The sequence below is a fragment of the Pseudorca crassidens genome, chromosome 2 (assembly GCF_039906515.1).
Source record: "Pseudorca crassidens isolate mPseCra1 chromosome 2, mPseCra1.hap1, whole genome shotgun sequence".
In the NCBI taxonomy this organism is placed as follows: domain Eukaryota; kingdom Metazoa; phylum Chordata; class Mammalia; order Artiodactyla; family Delphinidae; genus Pseudorca; species Pseudorca crassidens.
This window is the reverse complement of record NC_090297.1, coordinates 111,335,137-111,354,998: the sequence shown is the minus strand read 5'-3', so window position 1 is coordinate 111,354,998 and position 19,862 is coordinate 111,335,137. Positions and strand designations below refer to the sequence as shown.

General features: G+C 53.2%; 2 protein-coding genes across 8 annotated transcripts in view; one reads left to right on the top strand and one right to left on the bottom strand.

Annotated features, from left to right (window-relative positions):
• Positions 1-5,126, top strand: part of ADAR (adenosine deaminase RNA specific) — a 40,553-nt gene extending 35,427 nt beyond the window's left edge. For all 7 annotated transcript variants that reach the window (XM_067727952.1, XM_067727958.1, XM_067727955.1 and 4 more), the window contains 4 exons: positions 897-1,079; positions 1,576-1,688; positions 2,033-2,160; positions 2,342-5,126. In XM_067727952.1, coding sequence (XP_067584053.1) covers positions 897-1,079; positions 1,576-1,688; positions 2,033-2,160; positions 2,342-2,579 — 662 coding nt within the window. In that variant the 3' untranslated portion in view covers positions 2,580-5,126. The remainder of the gene's footprint in view (positions 1-896; positions 1,080-1,575; positions 1,689-2,032; positions 2,161-2,341) is intronic.
• Positions 4,910-18,297, bottom strand: CHRNB2 (cholinergic receptor nicotinic beta 2 subunit). The gene is made up of 6 exons (XM_067727959.1): positions 17,958-18,297; positions 16,603-16,748; positions 16,383-16,427; positions 15,856-15,965; positions 14,105-15,077; positions 4,910-10,785 (listed from the first exon to the last, which is right to left on the bottom strand). Exons 1-6 carry the CDS (start codon positions 18,019-18,021, stop codon positions 10,615-10,617), a joined length of 1,509 nt encoding a protein of 502 aa, XP_067584060.1. The 5' UTR covers positions 18,022-18,297; the 3' UTR covers positions 4,910-10,614.
• Between the last annotated feature and the right edge of the window lie 1,565 nt (positions 18,298-19,862).

Below are 19,862 nucleotides of genomic sequence, written 5' to 3'. Positions count from 1 at the left end.
AGGAACATCCCCAAGAGAAATGAAAACATATCCACACAAAAACTAATACAGGAACGTTCATAGCAACATTGTTCGTAATAGCCCAAAAGCGGAGACAACCCCAGGGTCCATCAACTGATGAATGGATAAACAAAATGAGTTCTATCCATACAATGGGATGTTATTTGTCCATGAGAAGGAATGAAGTACTGACTTCTAACAGGAGGTTTCTTTTGGGGGTGATGACATGTTCTAAAATTGACTGTGGTGATGGTTGCACAACTCCGTGAATATATTAAAAATTATTGAAGTATATGCTTTAAATGGGTGAATTATATCTCAGTAAAGCTCACTAAAAACAAAAAGCCCACCATCCCATAGTGGTTTCCCACCACACTTCACATAAAAGCAAAACATGCCATTCACCTGTGCTTCAGCCACGTCGGCTCTTTGTCAGCTCTCTCAACAACTAAACCCCCTGCTGCCTCAGGGCCTTTGCTTTTGCTCTTCTCTGTGTCTGAAACACTCTTTCTCAGCTGTTCCTTCTCCTCCTTCGTGTCTCAGCCCGCCTGACAGTCCTATCCCAGGAGGTTCCCCTGGCTGTCCTCCATCATAGCTCCCTCAGAACCATCTAGAATTCTTATGTGTGTTGACTTACGTGTTTAGTGTCTGCTCCGTTCCCTTTCTATCCCCTCACCCCCATAAACGTTCTAGGAAGGTAAGGATCTTATTTGGTTTTGCTCACCATTGTTTCCCAGCACCAAGCTTAGTGCCCAGCACATAGTAGGTGCTATGAAATAATATGAAGAACGAATGAGTGAGTAGCCTCTGGCCCGAGTCTAAGAAGCAGAAACACCACGCCAGGGAGGGGCTCGGTCCAAGGGCCCCTTCGGGTCTGACCCAAGTCTCTCATCCAGGAGAAGGCACAATCCCAGTGGAGTCCAGTGACATTGTGCCCACGTGGGATGGCATTCGGCTGGGGGAGAGACTCCGAACCATGTCCTGTAGTGACAAGATCCTGCGTTGGAACGTGCTCGGCCTGCAGGGGGCGCTGTTGACCCACTTCCTGCAGCCTGTGTATCTCAAATCCGTCACACTGGGTAAGGACCTGTCTTGAGAGCTGAAACTGGACTGTCATTTCGGTGCCCAAATCCCAGCAAACCGCATGCTTCGTTGCCAGGTGCTAACATGATGTCTCCCCTTTTCAAAGTGTGCTCGATGCAGTGGTTAGTGATTGATTCTGAGTGTCTGGTCTGCTGTGATGGGAAGATTGGTTTAGGCAGTGAGCCTAGGTAACGACATGCCAGCCAAGTCTTTTCAAGATGAGTTAAAGAAACACAGCAGCTTAAAACTGCAGTGTCTGAGTTTCCTTGCTCTCCTCAGCCCTTGGCCTTACCTGGAACCTTATGTATTGTGCTTAAATGTTTGATGATCCCTGTATATCCTGGGCAGCCACAGTTAGAAGGTGCTTCCTAAATAGGGAGTTGATTCTCTGTCTTGACAACTCTGTCTGTACCCTCACACTCCCCACATGCCTCTGCCACTTCACAGCAGTTGGTGCAAACACAGGTGTGTGCGTTTCTTTTTCGTACCCAGGTTACCTTTTCAGCCAAGGGCATCTGACCCGTGCCATTTGCTGTCGTGTGACAAGAGATGGGAGTGCGTTTGAGGATGGACTCCGACATCCCTTCATTGTCAACCACCCCAAGGTGCTATAACCCCATCCATTTTTCCCTTGACGTTTTCTCCTTTTCAAGTAATCCTATCAGCAGAGCAAAAACGTACAGTGTGGGCAAGGGCAGCCTTAGTTCGTTTCCCCAGAACTTACCCTTTCCTCCTCTTGAATGCCAAGGGCTTTCCTTCTTTTAGTCTGGAATTCATTTGAATTGAGGTCGAGTTAGTACGGTCTGAGTCTTAGCCAAACAGAATCCTAGATAAGGGGGAAAGATCATGACTCCACAACTCCCTCTTGCCTATGAGTCTTGAGTCCCTGCTTCAGAAGCTTTTTCTTGAAAGGTTTCCATCTTTCTCCCATTGCTCCTGGAATTTCTAGGTTGGCCGAGTCAGTGTATACGATTCCAAGAGGCAATCCGGGAAGACCAAGGAGACAAGCGTCAACTGGTGTTTGGCTGACGGCTATGACCTAGAGATCCTAGATGGGACCAGAGGCACCGTGGATGGGTAAGGAGCTGGGAGAGCACAGCAAAAGCAGAGCCAGGCGTCCTGGCCTGAGCCCCAAGGGGGTGTCACGTTGCCAAACACCGGAGCTTAAAAGCTGCCACACGCACCCATGCCCCCCCTCCCCATCAGTGTCTCCACCTATTCCATCCCAGGTGAACAGTGAGTGCTTTCGTTTCTCCAGGCCACGGAATGAATTATCCCGGGTCTCCAAAAAGAACATTTTCCTTCTATTCAAGAAGCTCTGCTCCTTCCGGTATCGCAGGGATCTACTTAGACTCTCCTATGGTGAAGCCAAGAAAGCTGCCCGTGACTACGAGATAGCCAAGAACTACTTCAAAAAAAGTCTGAAGGACATGGGCTACGGGAACTGGATAAGCAAACCCCAGGAGGAAAAGAATTTTTACCTCTGCCCAGTGTAGTGTGATCCGGTGACTGATGGGTCAGGGTGTTTCACACTGGGGTGAGAGAGAGAGGTCGTAGCATTCCTCATCACATTGGTCAAGGGTTTTTGGTTTTTGGTTTCCTTTTTGTTTTGTTTTGTTTTTGTTTTTAAATGGAACCACAATTGGTAACACTGAGAACTTTGGGTTCCTGTTTTTCCTGCTTTCTTTGGGATTACTAGGCCAGGTCTAGCCATCCCCCTTCTCTTTTCCCAAGCAGAGGGGTAGAAGCCTAAGGGCAGAGGGAAGGGGTTGTTCCTTCTTTGCGCCCACTTCCTCTTCCTTCTTCGTTTTTTCCTGTTTCCGTCCCCTTTGTGTTTGCTACACTGACCTCTTGTGGTCTCGATTAGGTTCCAGTCAACAGTGTGAATCATGCCAGGGACTGATGATTTTTCATTTGTGGCTTCTGAGGCCCCTCTGCTTCCCCTCCTCCCCTTCTGAGATTCCTTCTTCATGATCATTAAGTTCTACCTTTTCCTCCAAGAGGGTAAAGAGGTGAACTTAAAGAATTTGGTGAAACATTTATAAGGGCAGGAGTTTAAAACGGCAGTCAGCTTGTTACCAGTGCCAAGCGTGATCAGAATCTGCAGATAACGCTCAGTCACCTTTCGTGCACTTTAGCCGGCTTGGGAGGGGCCCAGAGGCAGGGCAGGCTGCTGCCTGGGACGTGCATCCCTTCCGCAGGTGGCAGGGAAGGCTGGGACCAGCCAGACGGGGCTAAAGGAATTGCCCAAGCAATAGGGGAAGTCTGCCCTGCAGGGGTGACACAGACCACTTCCTGGGGAAGCAGACATATCTTGGAATGTTGCCAAGCTCCCAGCTGTCCCTCCTAAAGCATTGCTAGGAATTTGTCCTACCAATGGGGGAAGTAGCGCCACAGACCCCAACCAACTGGTAGGAAAAAACCCAGGATAAATCCTAGAGGGTAAATCATCTCTGCTCAGATAATCAGGACCTAGCAGGAATAAGGGCAAAAAATCATGTTGGGTCAGATCACTGTTCCACCCAGCATGTTTCTTATGACAGTGACACCAAGGGAAGGCGATTAAGTCATGGGTAAATTGGGAGTTTTAAAAAGAATGCTGTAAATGTTGATTCCTAACAGCTACAGATAACCTGTAATTGCACAGATTTAAAAGTCAGATGTCATTTGCCATTGATTAACCAAGTGCTTTTGTTTCTCCTGATAGCTTCAGAAGGTTGTTTGCGGGCGGGTCACAGACCTGAGGTCTCCCTGCCTGCTAGGGAATCTTTATAGGGTTGACATTCAACAGTAGTTCTAGGTGAAAGGGCAGGTTGTCCTAAAACTCTGTGAGATGGGACCCTTGGTCTACACCTCAAGGTACTGTGGACTCTTGTCAGAGCCTTCGACTCTCTGTGGGGTCTGGCTCTGGGCCTAAGCCAGCCAGACATGCTCAAGAAACGTACAGAGGTCCTGCCCCCTCCAGGCCTGAGCCTGCCTCCTTCCTCTGGATGATTCCTCTATTGTATCTGTGAACATGCCGAGCCAGTGCCCTCAGACGATTTTCCGTCCTCCCCCACACCCCGCAAGCTCCTGACTAGTTAACCCCCCGTCTGTCCCACCTCTTCAGCGGTGGATACATCCGCATCCACACATTTATTCTTGTGGCTACCGTTCTCTCTGTACTTTTGACCAAAGTGAGAAAACGTAAGTCTTTAAATACACTAAGGATATCTTTGCGGAACACCAAAGTGTCCCAAGGAACTAGGAGGGAAACCGTGCCTGTCTTCTCGGGGGGAAGGGGCCTGCCCCCCGGTCCTGTGAACCTCCTGATGGCACACAAAATCAGTCCTGCCCCAGGAGGCAGCTCATCTCCCTAGTTCTTCAGGCTAGAGGGTATCACCTACTGATTCCTCGGCATGTTCGGCCCCTGTGGACCATCTTGGGCATTGGAATCTCCTGCAGAGCTCAGACTCGGCTGCCTCTTCTTTAACCGGGAGCACGGGCACTCTCAAAAGGTCAGAGCCCCTGCTTGCCCCAAGATCTTGTCTAGCGAACTTACAGTATTCAGCTTCTGTTGTAGGGAGAGAGCAAGGCTTCCCTGTACCCATGCATCTGCTGGAAACAAGCCTGTGTCAGGCCCTGCGCGGCCGTGCCCACCCCTGCCCCTCTGAGTCACATGGGACAGAGGCAGAACTCCCACCTAGAGTGTTCTCTTCACTTTTTCGTCCAATCTTTGTTTTTAGTAAGCAAGACCTTTTTCTCTTTTTTTTAATGATCTTTGTAGTTGATTTGTCTGAACTGTGGCTATTGTGCATTTTTTGAATAATCACTTGTAAAAACTGTCACTGCTTCAAGCTATTTCCTTTACTCATGTTGAAGGGATTTTGCTGGTTTTGGGCGTCTTGGTAGTAACTCCAAGAGCAGAGTGGGGAAGAGCCCAAGCGTAGACTTGGGTGCCACGATGGGTGCAGTCAGTTTTATGATTCCACTTTTATGTGTCCCTTGGTAAAAGTGACTAACAATATACATTCCTCGTAAATAAAAAAAAAGAAGAATCTGAATTGTTAGAAAACCTCAAGTCTTGGTTTCTTGGGGGGTGAGAAAGTGGGGACAGAGAGAGCCGTGGTCCTGGGATTTCTGGCAAGAGCACCAGCTGCATCTGACACAGAACCTGAGGAGAGGGTCTCCCTCAGCCAACAGAGAGGAGCCATTTCAAAGGGGCTGCCTAGGAGGTGAGCTTGTGTCCGGTGTGTTGGAGTATATCAGACAACCTTTAATTACTTCCCCAGGTCCACAGCCCCCCTTCCCCATCAGATCCACCATCAAATATCTTGTCCCCAGAGACTTGCTGTGCAAGATTTCAAGGCCCAGAGTAGGAAAGCGTCCCTTGAGACCACACCACAAATCACATCCGCAACTCCGGCTCTCCTTGAGGGGTTTCTAGAGCCTTCCACTCCCAGCTGTTTTGCCTGCGGGGAGGTGCAAGTTGCAGCCTGGACCAGAACTGGCTTGGCTGCAGTCTTAGGAGACAGGCCATTTGCTTTTTACTTCATAGATGGCATCCAGAATATTTCTCTGTCTTGATTTCAAAGAGAATATGCACCACTTTCCAGATTACAATTTAGTCCAGGATTTCTACAAGACTCTTCCTTGACCTTGTAAAAATACCATACCAGAGGACACGAAATATTTGACAGTGAGGCTTCCTAAGTCGCAGTGAAACCTCCCTCTTCATCCACAATACAGATGGAACAACTGAGGCCAGGAGGGCCAGCGACATGTTTGGGGGGCACATTAAATAAGGACCAGAACTCTGCATGGGTGTCGGTCACAGTCTGTTGAAATACAGTACCTGGTGAGCTGGACAGTTTTGACAGACAGTGAAGGACAGTGTCTCCGCCTACCGTGAGGTACCTGGAGCCTCGAGCATCTCTGTCCTCTCTGTTCCCAGGCATCTGGTCCCACCTGGAGGGAAATGTAGTACCCAGGCTTTGTAGAAAATGGACCGTTTCTTCCATACCTACAGTGAGTGCGTGACGTAAGACTGTCCCCCCGCCACCCAGCTCTGGGTGGGCTGGGAAGCAAGGCTACCCCACGGGAGCACAAGAGGGGTTTTCTTCAGCTCAGCACTGCAGTTGCTGTTCACCCTACATTTCATCTCGGGGGCCCACCATTTAATATTGCTTCCAGGATGTGGGCCCGGGTCAAACCCATGTTCCAGGAGCAGGAGTGCCTTCCACACAGACAGCCCTGACTTTGCAGAGTGCAGGGGCTGTGCGAGGAGTCCCCAGCCATCCCTCCAGGAGACCGGGCCTCAAGTGCCCTGTCCTCCAGGGCCCCTTCTTTACAAAGGGCCTCCCCAGGAGCTATTTCTGGGCTCTGTCTACTCTAGGCGCAGCCATTTGGCCCTATCTTTTCCATCTGATGAATGGACTTGTCAGGCTACAAATCACAATCATTGATGTTACCACTGATCTTTTCTTTAGATTCGTGCGATGTGCTTAACCTCTCATGAGTCCAGTTTCCCCAATATTCTCCCTTCCCTTATTCAACCCTGGCCCGAGAGGACGTCCCCACCCCCCAGCCCCTGTCCCCACCTCTGCCCCCCAGATGTAACAGAGAGATATGACACCTTTGGAAACAACTTTCTTTATGAGAATCTTGAGTTCCTAATGAGTCTGGCCTGGAGTGGGCTAGGTCAGTGCAAATATTCCAGGAGCACAGACGGGGGCAGCCGAGGCCAGTGTGGGAGAGATGGGGGCACTGCGGGTGGGTGAGTGAGGTGTTCTAATGATTCCTAGACCGACAGTCCCTTAGGAACCATGTGACTGTCACACTGACCTCTGAAACCTGTTGGGATGAATACTGAAGGGTGGCTGCTTATTCTCTGTCTGGTCTGGGTGGGCGACTGGCCAGCACCAGTTGGCTTGTGAGGGATGCTGTGACGCCAGCCCAACTCTGCCTACAAGCAGAGGGTGACGGCTGGAACTGAGTGGGGAGAGATTTCAGAGAAGACGCTGAATGCCCCTCACTTCCCTCCCAAGGAGCTCTCCTCCTCCCTGCCTCAAAGGCCACAGAGAGCGTGGACTCTGGGATCAGTGTTGGGTTTCAGGTCCAGCACTACGCACCAGCTATCTCTTGGTCTCTCTGTGCCTCACTTTTCTTCTGTCAACAGGGGCCCCTTCCCTGCAGGACAGTGAGGGGTAAAGACAGTGTATCCGAAGCAACTGGCCCAGAGCAGGCCACTGTGCACAGCAGCTAACACTGGGATTGGGAGAAGCAGAACAGGAGTCAAAGCCCCACACCCTCCCTGTTTCCTTAGAGGGAAATGGCCTTGCCCTTTCTGCACAGATAGCCTTCCTCCACAGAAATGCCAGCTGGGGGCTGCCCGTGTCTTATTTGCTTTTAAATCTGCAATAACTTGGTACCAGCTGTTCCAGTATTAGACACCTCGCTGCCAGGAGACTGCCTTCCTCCTGCCGCAGTTCCAGCCGTCAAAAGCAGTCTCTCATACCCTCTTTTTCAAACAAGAAGTGGTTCTCAGATGGCCTGTGGCCTTCTCATCTCTGATGGAGATGATCTCAACTGTTTCCTCACTGCCCTCTCCCAAGCCCACCTTGCTTGGGTGCCAATCCAGTATCTCTCCCTCCCTCTTCAGATCTGGGGCCTTCAGTCCTGGCCTGGAGCGCAGCTGGGTACCCCATTCTCTCCAGAGATGCCCTGCCCCACCCCATGGAAGGGGCCAAGAGGCTTCCCTGACAACACCAAGAGAAGAGGACGGAGGACCCAAGAGTAGAAGAGACTGGTTCTCCAAAGCTTCCCAACACCCTTGAGGGTTCCAAGGCTGTACTGACACGTGGTAACACCTTGCCTGAGCCCTCTTTCCTCCACCCGTCCTCCCCTCCTCCCCACTGGCGTGGTCCCCTAGGGGCTGCGCCCAGAGATGGAGGGAATGGTACTGCCCCAGGGACCCTGCCCGGTAACCCCTTCCATCAGTCCCTCCCATCTTTGCTGTAGCCCTCAGCCAGCTGTCATCCCCACGTCACTGATGAGGATGAGCAAGTTCAGAGTTAAGTGCTTGTACAAGGTCAGCCAGCAAACAACCTCTGGGCCTCCACTTCCCTGTGTGTCGGGGGGGCCATGGCGAGGAGTTGGACAAGCTGCTCTCCAGCAGCCCCTCTGGCACTGTCTGGTGACTTACTCGGACGACAGCCAATTGCAGGAAGTACTGAAAGCAAGTCCAGCCACAGTAACAGCTGATGGGGCCTCCCTAGCAGCCTAGACCCTGGCAAGGAACCCGGGAGAGCTGGGCAGGAGGGCCTCAGGCCAGCACCTACCCTTCAGAGGGAGGGTTCCTTTTCATTAGCTGTTTCGGGTTCCGGGATGTTTCCTCAGGGCTGTGAGTCTGAGGTGGGTCCAGCCATAATAGAGGCAACTCTCCATTTGCTGTTCTAGAAGAAGGGAGTCTCCATGGTGCCGAGACACTCACCCCCAGAAGAGATGTCTGCCAGCCCATTCCGGCAGGTGGGGAAATGCGCTGAAGCACATCTCTCACAGCTGCTGGCTTCGTGTCCCAGTGGCGTTCCTCCACAGCCAGTACGGGACTAGATCACCTGGGGGCCTGGGCACACACCTGTGTCAGGAGGAGCCGATCCAGAAGGGAGGCCGGAGCCTGAGCCTAGCCCGGGAACGGAAGGAACCTTTGCTGAAGAGGCTCCAGAGGGCAGCCTACCTGTTAGGCTCACCCCAACATTCCCTGTGTTGCTCCTCTCCGGCTCCAGCTCCCCCAGACCCCATCCCTGTTTCCGGGGGCTATCTGCTCCAGGGTATGGGTGGGTCTGGAAGGAAGAGTGACATGACAAGGCAGGTAAGCCCATACCCGTCAACTCTGACCACGTCTGACTTGACATTCACGAAACATCTACTCTACGCCAGGTACAGCCCTGGGCTTTTTCACAAACATCACTCCTGCCTCACAACAACCCCACGAAGAGGGCCTTACTATCCCCGATTTATAGATGAGGAAGCTGAGGCCTAGCCAGAATTGCTCAGGATGGCTGAGAGTAAGTGGCAGAGCGGGGACCGGAATTCAGACTCTGCTCCCTGTCCAGCGCTCTGTGCCTGTGCTGTCTCCCCACCTCCGAGGTGCCTGCAGAAGCAGGCGTCCAGCCAGGCTCCAGAGAATAGCACGGTGTGGCGGGCAGGCCCCTCAGGTGCGCTTGGCAGACGGACCCCTCTGTGACCCCGCTGGCCCAGCACTGAGCCCAGGCTGGGACCACAGATCAGAGCCAGTCACATGGCGGGGACCAAGGCAGGTGATCCCTGAAGAGGTCTGTTTCCTGGGCTAACAGGCAAGGTGGCCTCCAGCTGGCCCCTGGGAGCAGCGTCGGGATACACCCTCCAGGGACCCACAGGACAGGAAGCCGAAAGCTGGGCTCTGTGTACAGTCCGCTGTGCAGACCGGCAGTAGCAGACCTGTCGTCCGAAGCTCTGCTTCAACCCTGCTCAGGTTTGCTTGGGCGGGGCAAGAGGAGGAGCCAGAGCAGGAAGGATGGAGCCAGGAACAGAAGTAGGGGGGCAGGAGCCATGCTGACGTGGCAGAGTTCTGGGCACTCACACCCTGCTGGGCTGGCCTCCACAGGCAGCCCTCTCCTGCCCGGCCTGCTCTGCTGCGGGCGAGAGGGCTGGGTCTGCTTACAGCTAATGTCCTTAGTTTACTCGTTCCCATGACCAGTCGGTTCAAATTGCAGCCGAGGAACAGCCTGTGAACTTGAACTCGCACAGTTCAAGAATTTGGCCCTTAAGCTCCAAGCAGGCCACCCAAAGATTCAGAACTCCGGGGCTCCCCTAACACCCAGCCTTGCCCCCCACACCCTGGCCTGAGCAAGAAAGGAAGTCTAGGAAGAATCTTCACTGGGAGAAGGGGACCTGGGGCTGAACTCTGGGGCCCTTAGAAGCAAGGGGCTGTGGGACTGGGCTGGAAGCCTCGCTCAGGACTCCGACCTCAGCTCCAGGCTAACCTCTGGGCAGGAACCCCTGGCTGCCGTGAGGCCCACCCAGCTAGCTGCTGTGCAGTTAAGCAGGGACAGACATCAGGTCACACCCAGGCCTCTCTCCCCTTGCTCCTCCCTTCTGATCTGCCATTGTGTCAGGCCAACCCAGCACAGTCGGAGCCCCTGTCCTGCCCCCATGCGCCTCCCTTTTCCCATGACTTGGAGGCAGCTGTTGATTCTGTCCCCTTCTTGGCCCCTTCCCCGTCACACTTTCCTCAGGGTGGAAGACTCCAGCCACTCCATCCTCCACTTCTCAGCCTTCATGCTCAACCAGCAGCACTATTGCCTGGGTTGGTACAAGAGGAGGAGAGCAGCCAGAACACGACGCAGCTGGTCCAGCCTCCAGGTTGGCGCTGGCGGGGGGGCGGGCTCCAGGTGAAGTGAAAAGATGGGTCTGTGGGGGCAGCGCCCCTCTTTCTGGTAGCTCACTCATCCCTCCTCGACCCAAAACTACTGTTCAACAGAGGGGTGAAGGAGCATGGAGCTGGGGAGGGCCTCACTTGGAGCTGGGAGCCGAGTGGTCTGCGTGGAGGAAGGTGGCAGTGGTGTAGTTCTGGAAGAGAGGCTGCAGGAACATGCCGATGGTGCCAAAGACACAGACGAAGACAAAGATCCAAAGGAACAGACGGTCGATCACCATGGCGACATACTTCCAGTCCTCACTCACCTGGACAGAGGAGAGGAAGGAGACCCAGGTATCAATCACATGATCTGGGAGGGGAGTGGAGCAGGTAGAAGCAGCTTCCACCACACATCACTCCTCTCACTCCACGACCCCAGAGTGACCTTTCCAAAGCATGGCCCCAGTCTTGCCTGCTTAAAAGCCTCCAGTGGCCCCACTGCCTTCAGCAGCCACCCAAACTCCCAAGTCTAAAATCAAGACCCACCCAGGACAAATATGAGCCAACCACCTATCTTCCGCCCTCTGACCCAGCCTTACCAAACTCCAGCCTGTCTTCTCAGGTCTCTGTGCCTTTGGGTTTCCTTTTGGTCTAGAACTCCAGTCCTCCCTATCTCTACCTGTGAACTCCTACACATCCTTCAAAGCCTAGATCAAATGTCACCTCTTCTATGAAGGCTTCCCTGATCCCCCTAATGAGAATGAACCACTGTTTCCTCTGGGTTCCCTCAGCACTATGTACACGTCTCTATCACAGTATTTTTACTGAACTGTATTGTCATTTCAATTTGTATGCCTGGCCCCTCCTTCCTCTCCACCCGCCTCCCGCCACTTAAGCTATGAGCTCCTAAACTACAGGGACCCGATCTGATTCATCTTTGTAATCCCAGCATCTCAAACACAGGGTTCCGGTAAACGGGTGTTGAATTAGTGAATGAATGGCTGCCTCTGCAGCCCTCACTCCTTATATGACTGCCTGGGGAGCCCCATCCAACAGCCCCAGAGGGTGAGGACTAAATCTCAGGTGTAAACAAACCCGTCCAGAAGAAAATAACCTCTGTAGGTTTGGGAGCCAGTCACAGGGTCTGCAGGAGGCCTGGCCTCCACTCAGAGCTGCTCCACTCCGGCCTGAGTCTGGACCTTTGTACACGTGTTCATCTGTAGCCCAGCCAGCCGGGGGCATGGGATGAGGCACTGTGCACCTTCCTTCAGTCAGCAGCTGAATAATGACTCATTCATGTCACACTTGTGCCTCCTATGTACCTGGCACCATGCTAGGCACTGGGGATGTGACTGAGAGCAAGACAAACACATCCTGCAGTTTACAGTCTCCTGAGGGAGATGGACACAAAATTAGTAAAAATAAAATAATTACACATTGGTGGGTGCCTATATGGAAACAAAGGACGAAGAAATGGAGGGGGAGATATAATTCAGGGTGTGATCTGGGGAGGCCTCTTTGAGGAGGTGACACCTTAAGCTAAGATCTGATAAGTGAGAAGGAGCCCGCTGAGACAATCAGAAACAATCAGACAAACCCAAACCGAGGGACCTTCGATTGGCCTGTACCCTTCAAAAATGTTTATGCCATGAAAGACCATTCCAGATTGAAGGAAACTAAAGAGACAGAACAACAAAGTGGAATTCAAGATCCTGGATTGAGGTGGGGGAGATGCTACAAAGGACATTACAGAGACAACTGAAAAAATGTTAGTATGGACTTTATATCAGATAAAGGTATTGTATTGATGCTAAATTTCCTGAATTGCATCACTGAGCCTGGGTTATGCAAGACAATATCTCTGTTCTCAGGAGAGAAAAGCTGAGGTATTTGGGATAAAGGATCACTATGTCCACAACTTACTCTTAAACAGTAGTGCAAAAATTAATAATTTTTAAAAGGAAAAAAAGAAGCGCATTCCAAACAGAGGGACCAATCTGTGCAAAGGTCCTGAGTCAGGAAAGAGCTTAGCTGGCTTAGAACAGTTGAGCAGATAAGCCAGTGACCTGAGCAGGGGAGAGATGGCACAAAGTGCGCAGGAGACACTGTGTGTTTGGGTGGAGAAGCACGAGAACTGAACCAGGGAGACCATTAGGAGTCTCTGCCCTGGTCCAGGCAACAGCTGATGGAGGCCTACAGCTAGGGAGGCAGCATGGAGATGGTGAATAAAGAAGGAAGCTGAAAATCTCTTTGGAGGTTGGTTCCACAGGACAGGACTTCTGATGATTTGGATGGTGGGGGACGTAAGAAAGAGAGGAGTCAAGGATGACTCCAGGTTTTTGGTCTAAACCATTGGGTGGATGGTGATGTCATTTACTAAAAGATGGGGAGATTGGAGGAGGAGCAAGTTGGTGGTGGGGATGTAGATTAAGCACTCAGTTTGGGACGTGTTAAGTTTGAGATGCCTGTGAAGGTAGGTCATTGCATCCTCATCACCTAACTCAGTAAATGCACATTACATGAGTGGACTGCAGTGGGGGAGGCGGAGGCAGTGATGCAGCCGGTCAACCCCCTGCACCACCGGCATCTCCCACTTGGCCTCAGCCACCTGAGGCTCTCGCCCCATTTCCTCATGACTTGGTCCCTCTCTTCTTCCTTCAGGACCATAACTTGCTCCTTAGCTCAAGCCTCAGCTCCTGCCCTCCCAGGGAATAGAAACACCAGGCTCTGAAGCATCCCCCCACACACAAAAAAAACCGGTAGTGCAGGAGCCCACCTTCCTCATCCCCCAAGCCGGAATGGCTGCAATCCAGTGGAAACATGGCCAATCACCAGAGCAACAGCTGAGCCACAGCCTGGAACCAGCCAGGTACCCAAAGACTGATTGCCGGATGGGGCCAGCCACAGCCCAAAGTGGGGGGAAGTCAACCCATCATCTTCCCCCCCCATCCCCTGGCTCAGTGCTCCCCTTCTGGGAGTCACTGCAGAAAGATACCAGTGTGCAGAAAGCTCAGAGTGGGTCTTAAAAACCCTCGCCTCCACCTGCCCCCACCTCCGTAAATATTTCACAAGGGCATCCCCTGAGGACCCAGAAGAGCAGGAAAAGGATATTGATTCAGGACTCTGTGCTCTTCCCAGCAGCCGGTGGAACCTCTTAACCACCGCCACCCCTCCCATACACACTTTCTACTGCCCTCAATTTTGACCCCCGACGCGGGGCACACAAAGGACTCATCTCCATTTGTGCTAAGAGCTGCAGGTTAACAACATGGGCTTGGGAGTACAAGCGGCAGAGAGGGTGTCTGGGGTCAGAGCCACGGGCCAGCTGCAAACCCAGAAGGGCCTCCTCCACTTCCTGGCCACCCTCCCAACACTAACGACACTCACGATGCCCCAGCTGAGGCATTTCGCCCTGGATACTAGTCCTCAGGAAGCCGCAAGTTCATCCTGTACCAACCGCCGCTTAGGCGGCGCCGCCTCCCGGAAGTCAGAGAAGAGGCCACGCCAGCGCCCAGGCCCACAGGCCCCGGCCGGACTCTCACTGCCCACATCCTGCACTCCCGTTAGCTCCTCGGTGTCTGTCTGCGCAGGCACCGAGGGCCCTGCAGCCCGCATCCCACGCCCGAGTCCCCGCGCCTCACTCACGCTCTGGTCGTCGTCCTCACTCCGCATGTGGTCCGCGATGAAGCGCACGCCGTCCACCGCCTCCCGGAGGCCGCAGCCACACGGCCCCCCGGAGCGCCCGGGGCCAGCTGCCGGCGCCGGCTCCGAGCCGAAGGCCCCAGCCAAGCCCTGCACAGACGCGCGATTGACGAAGCACGTGCAGGAGTCTGCCCCCAGGGCTTCGCGGTAGAAGACGGCGCCGGTTCCCTCGCGCCCGCGCTGGCGCCGCCGCAGGCGCAGGCGTTGGCGGGCGCAGCGGTGGCGCGGCTGCTGCATGAAGAGCAGCGTGGGCAGCTTCTCCAGGAAGATGACCTTGACCCAGGGAGCCATGGTGTGCGTGGTGGGTGAGCGGTGGTGCACGTTGAGCACGCACACGCTGGTGACGATGGAGAAGGTGACAAGCACCATGGTGAACATGAGGTACTTGCCTACAAGCGGCACGTCGAGGGAGGTGGGCGGCACGATCTTGGAGATGAGCAGCAGGAAGACGGTGAGCGCCAGCAGCACGGAGATGCACAGCGTCATCTTCTCGCCGCAGTCGGAAGGCAGGTAGAAGACGAGGATGGCTAGTGAGGTGATAAGCACGCAGGGGATGATGAGATTGATGGTGTAGAAGAGTGGCTTGCGGCGGATGATGAAGTCGTACGTGATGTCCACATAAGTGGAGTCGTCCGGGTTCTCGTTGCGCCGGCCCGGCAGCGCGACGATGTCCCACTCGCCACTGGGCGTGAAGTCGTCCAGGCTGGCCACGTCACTCTTGAGCACCAGGTCGATCTCAGTGCGGTCGTAGGTCCACGAGCGGAACTTCATGGTGCAGTTCTGCTGGTCAAACGGGAAGTGCTTTACTTCGATCTTGCATGCGCTCTTGTAGATGGCAGGCGGCAGCCAGAAGATGCTGCCATCATAGGAGACCACGGCATTGGAATAGAAGGACACCTCGTACATGCCGTCAGCACTGCCAAGGGATGAGCACAGTCAGCCCTGGCCTAAGCATTCCTCCACCCCACCCATCAACCCAGCCCTGAGTGGGAAGAGAGGAAAGCCAAAGGGATATATGGGAAGAGGGTAGCCATCCAGGGGTCTAGGGAGGAGGGGCAGGAATTGAGCAAGAAGGGGATCTGGGTGGGTTGGTGAGGAGAAGAGGCCTCAGAGACAGAAGAGGGTGATGAAGAGGGGAGGCACATCTGCTACTTGTCATGCATTCTGTAAGCTGGTTGCTCCACATGAAGGTGGAGAAGTTAGGGGAGCCAGGGAGGCCAGAGTGAGGAGCCCCAACTAATGGAGAGGGACAGGGGCAGGTGGGAGGAGGAGATGGTCCCTAGTGGCTATGGACTAGTGGCTTTGGGTCTTCGAGATAAGAGGGATTATTTCAGGAGAGGGGCTGGAACCTGGAGGAGAAACTGGGATCTCCAAGTTCTTTGACCCTCCCCAATCCTCCTGGAAGACCTATTCTTGAATCAGTTTAGGCACTGGAGTCTGTCAATCCTCGTTTTTATGCCACTGCAGCTCCAAACACTGGGAGTCCTAACTGGCTGAGAGGGAGCTGGCCATGGCCCAAGTTACCTTGGCTGTCCACATTATACCTCACTGGTTTGGGTCTGTCTGTCTGGGTAGTGACTTGTCTTTGCCAATGAAAAGTCCCTCTGTCCCCCAGCATGAGCTAACTTCCTTTCCCCAAGACCTGAGTACTCCCATGGTCTCCTCCAGCCTTCCCATCCTCCAGGGTCACCTACTTGTTGTATAGGACCACATCTGGGAGCCAGATGTGTTTGGAAGGGAGCCGAACTTTCTTCATGTTGTCAAATTCCTCAGGCTTCCAGGTGAGGCGATAATCCTCCCACTCCTGGGAAAGGGAGAGAGGGAGGCAGCACCAGCCTCTGCCCTGGGAGGGGCTCAAGGTCAAGGACAGGGACAAGAGGAGGCCTATCTGGCTTGAGGAAGTTTTGAAAAGTCATCGCATCCCCACAGTGACTTCTCTGCCCAGCAAAAGTGTCTTCTCATTTAATTTGCATAGCCAAGCCAAGATATTAGAAGTTACATTTTACAAATGAGAAAATGGATCTTGCTGAGTTTAACATATTCAAAGTTACAGAGCTGTGAGCAGAAGAACCAAAATTCAAATCCAGTTATTTAGGGCTCCAGAGTCTAAATTTCTGCCTCTATTGAGGACATGAAAAGAGGGAAAAGCACATGCCCCTCCCCCCCCACAAAAACAAGGAGGAAAGAGAAGCCCAGGGGTGTGGACAGGAAGAGTGCTAACCTGGGTCAGCCAGACATTGGTGGTCATGATCTGCTCCCGCTCATGCTGCAGGGAAGAAGAGAAGCTGCTGAGAAATGCCCCACCCCCACCCCTCAAGCCTGTGGTCCCACTACACCACCCAGGCTCCTTCCCCCACCTCCCCAAGCCTTGGGAACTCCAGAAGAATAAGCACAAACACTGACTTCAGTAGCTGGGCAGAGAGTTTGGGACCGTCACTCACCACACTGATGAGCTGGGCCAGTGATACCATGAGCTGTACCGTCACCAGCTCAGAGCCATTGGTGGCTGGGCGGATAAGCTTATTGTAGCGGGAAGGATCCAGGAGATGCTCCACCAGCCGCTCCTCTGTGTCTGTACCACAGACTCCTGGGTAGTGTGGGTGGAGGGCAAGAGGTAAGTACATAGGCAAGGAGGTCCCACCCAGGATCCCACTCTCCCTAGGCAAGTGGTACAACGTAGGCCCAAACAGGAGGCTGTAGCTTCCCGCAGCCCCATCCTTAAGGATATAGCAAAATGCTTAGGTTACCCCATGGAGGCCCCTCATAGAGAAGTCCCTCTCTGAGATCACTGACCAAGGAGCCCAGACAGCCCCCCACAGTCTCCCACTAAGAACCCATTCTGCAAGGATTAGTAGAGACCCTGCTCTTCCTGCAAGGTCTCAGAGGGTGGTTTCAAAAGAATTGACATTTCTTTTTCCAGGGCTTCCCCTAGAAGATACCTACAATTCAAGGAAGGTTCTGGAGGGTGGTGAAAGGGGAACAGTTATTCATGTCCCACCATTCAGCCTTTCTCCTCAGTCTGTGCCCATCTATGTGTGCAAGTAACACTATGTGCCTCTACATGTGACTGGCTGTGACCCCCTCCCCCCATAGGTACTGGGTTGGAGTAGAATAGTTGGGCTGCCTGAGCTCTGGGTCAGGGCATATATTTAGTCCCAAGTTGCGCACCTATGGGAGCCCACCTCTCATGAGATTGCAGGCAGGTATGGAAAGCTCATTTAGTTGTATATTCCCTTTGTACCTGCCCCACCACACACTCTATCTCCTTCTGCAACCGTGCACGAATGCACCCCACCCCCTCAGAGATTCCTCCCTGGCCCTCCGCCTGGCAGAGCTTCTTCCCTTCCGAGTCTCCTGCCCACCCTACAAGAGAGTTGAGAAGTTGCTTCTTTCCCCCTCCTGCCTTGCCCCTTTGGAGTCCAATATGAGGGACAGAAAATGATGGAGAGCCAAGGGAGGGTGCAGAACCAGGTAGATTTTCTTGAGATAATGTTTCACAAGAAGTCAAATGGCATCTCAGCTGCAATCAGACTCTCCCCTTCCTTCCACCCCAGATAGCCTGGGGAGATCCCCTCCCTCCTTCCTCTCTGTGCCCACACCCTCTCCACCACCCCTGCCCAGGTTGCCCTCTCTTCCTAGCATCACTTCGGGTATGTCCTCCTCCCAGTTCAGTCTCCCAGGTACTCCCTGCCGTCCAGGGGTCTCTTCCCTAACCCCTAACAGACTCCCCGCCTTAGGGATCCCTCCCGTACACCTTCGAGACTGAGTGAGACAGAGCGCGGCGACTTGTCCTTACCTGAGCACAGCCCGAGGAGGCCAAAGCTGAGGAGCAGCGCCATGGGGCCCGAGCGCCAGGCCATGCCTCTGGCATAGCTCGCCGGCTCGCCTAAAGCTGCCGAAGCGCGCCGCAGGCCGGAGGGCCGCGGGCGGGGTGCTGTCCGTGGTGCTGAAGCCGCTCCCGCACCGCCCGCGCCCAGCTGGAGCTGAGCCCAGGTTGTGCTCGCAGCCTTTGGTGCTGCAGTGCCGACCGCCACGGCGGTTCCCAGGGCTCAGAGAGCTGGTTTCGAGAAGGAACCAGCGTCTCGTTTATCCCGGTCTGAGCAGGAGGAGGCTTTTCCGGCTGCTCTTCCAGGGAATACAATTGGGACGGTGAGGGGGAGGAGTCTCCGCCCCGGAGGCGGAAGCGCCAGAGCTCAGAATAAAAGGGGTCCCTGGGTTGTGTATTCTTCTGCTGGTCCTGCTTAGTTAGGGTGTGCGTGAGGCGGAAGAAGGGCGGCTCACCGGACAGTGGAGGAGTTCTGAAGCCCCTGAGTTGGAACAGGACCCTGGAGGGGTCTGAAAAGGCTCCGGAAGAAAGCGCGAGTAAGACAAATAGTTCAGGACCCGCTACGAGGGCCAGAATGAGGGGGTGGGAGTCGGAAGGAGTTTCTGGGGTTCCCACCTTCTTTCTTTCCTCTTACCAAGCCCAAATGATCCTGCTTCCAGGGAAGGCTGAGGATGCAGCCAAAAAAGTGCATTTTAGGCCCTTAGAGAAAGAGACAGGGGGCTGTAGGTTTGCTATTTTAAGAAAGCAAACCGTTTTGGAGTCTGGAAACAGGATCCCCTCACCTGTTTCCTTCTCTACCATCGTAGAAGGCCAAGCTTCCTGCCCTCCCCCAGGGAATCTAAGGTGGGGACATGTGGACATCTCCTGAAAGAAGGTGACCTTCAAGAGTGGAAGGGTAAATGGCCCTTATCAATTAGTCTTTCTCACCCACATTCCCTTCCTCTCCAGTCTTTGGCTTCTGTGAGACAAGGGAGGATCAGAGGATGATTTCACAGAGGCCAGCCCAAGAATGAAGCTAACACAAAGGAAAGCAAAGATGAGACAGAGACAGAGAGAGATGTCAAAACTCAATGACATCTTTGATCTTGAAAGCCCTGAACTTCTTAGGGGGATTTTTGTCATTTTCAACCAAAAGATTCCTGACTAAAGCAGCCTTATTATGCATACATCAAGGCACTGTCTTATTCCAGCTCTGCCCACTTCTTCAACCTCCTCTGGGCCACTACCCCCAGCCCCACACTCCTCTTGGCAATGTCTTTAAGATCCTCCCAGCCTCCACACGTCAGGGCCTTTTAAACATGTAGTTTCCTTGATTCTTTTATCACCCATTTCCCCTCAACCACTTTCTACTTTACTTTGTACACGTGGCAGAAACGTCAGTTCCTCAAGGAAGCTATGCCTGACCAAAGATTAGGTCAGGTGCCCTGCCAGCTGTTTCCAGAGGATGATCAATGAGTAAATAAATCAATCGAAGGTGGTGGCTATCCTGCTAGATCATGAACCAGCGCAGTGTCTGGCATGTTGTGAGGGCTCAACAGATAAGGAAAAGGGCTGGTATAGGACTGAAATCTTTTAACATGTAGAGGAAAATTCCTCTCTAAAAGCTCAGCCAAAAGCAATTTATTTACATGTACTTAGTTCCTGGAATTGAGGAGGAAAAGCAAGACAAGTATCAGCAAAGGGCTGGAGAGGATGTGCGATGACTACAGGCCCCATAATGCACATGGAAGTGGCCATAAACCTGCACCACAAGCTCCAGGGCATGTGCATGTGTAAACATGTAATCATCTCTTAAGAATTCAAGAAATCTTGGAACCAACAAAAGATGTAGAGAATAAAAGCCTTAAGGAAAAGGGAAGGAATGTGTATAGTCAC

Bases quoted from the DNA above. Each gene is read 5' to 3' on its own strand.
- CHRNB2 (XM_067727959.1), bottom strand. From the start codon at position 18,021: ATGGCCTGGCGCTCGGGCCCCATGGCGCTGCTCCTCAGCTTTGGCCTC. The intron at 16,749-17,957 runs GTAAGGACAAGT...CACACTACCCAG, and splicing joins CCTCCTCGGGCTGTGCTCAG to GAGTCTGTGGTACAGACACA. The intron at 15,078-15,855 runs GTAGGTGACCCT...ATCCCTTGGCAG, and splicing joins GATGTGGTCCTATACAACAA to TGCTGACGGCATGTACGAGG.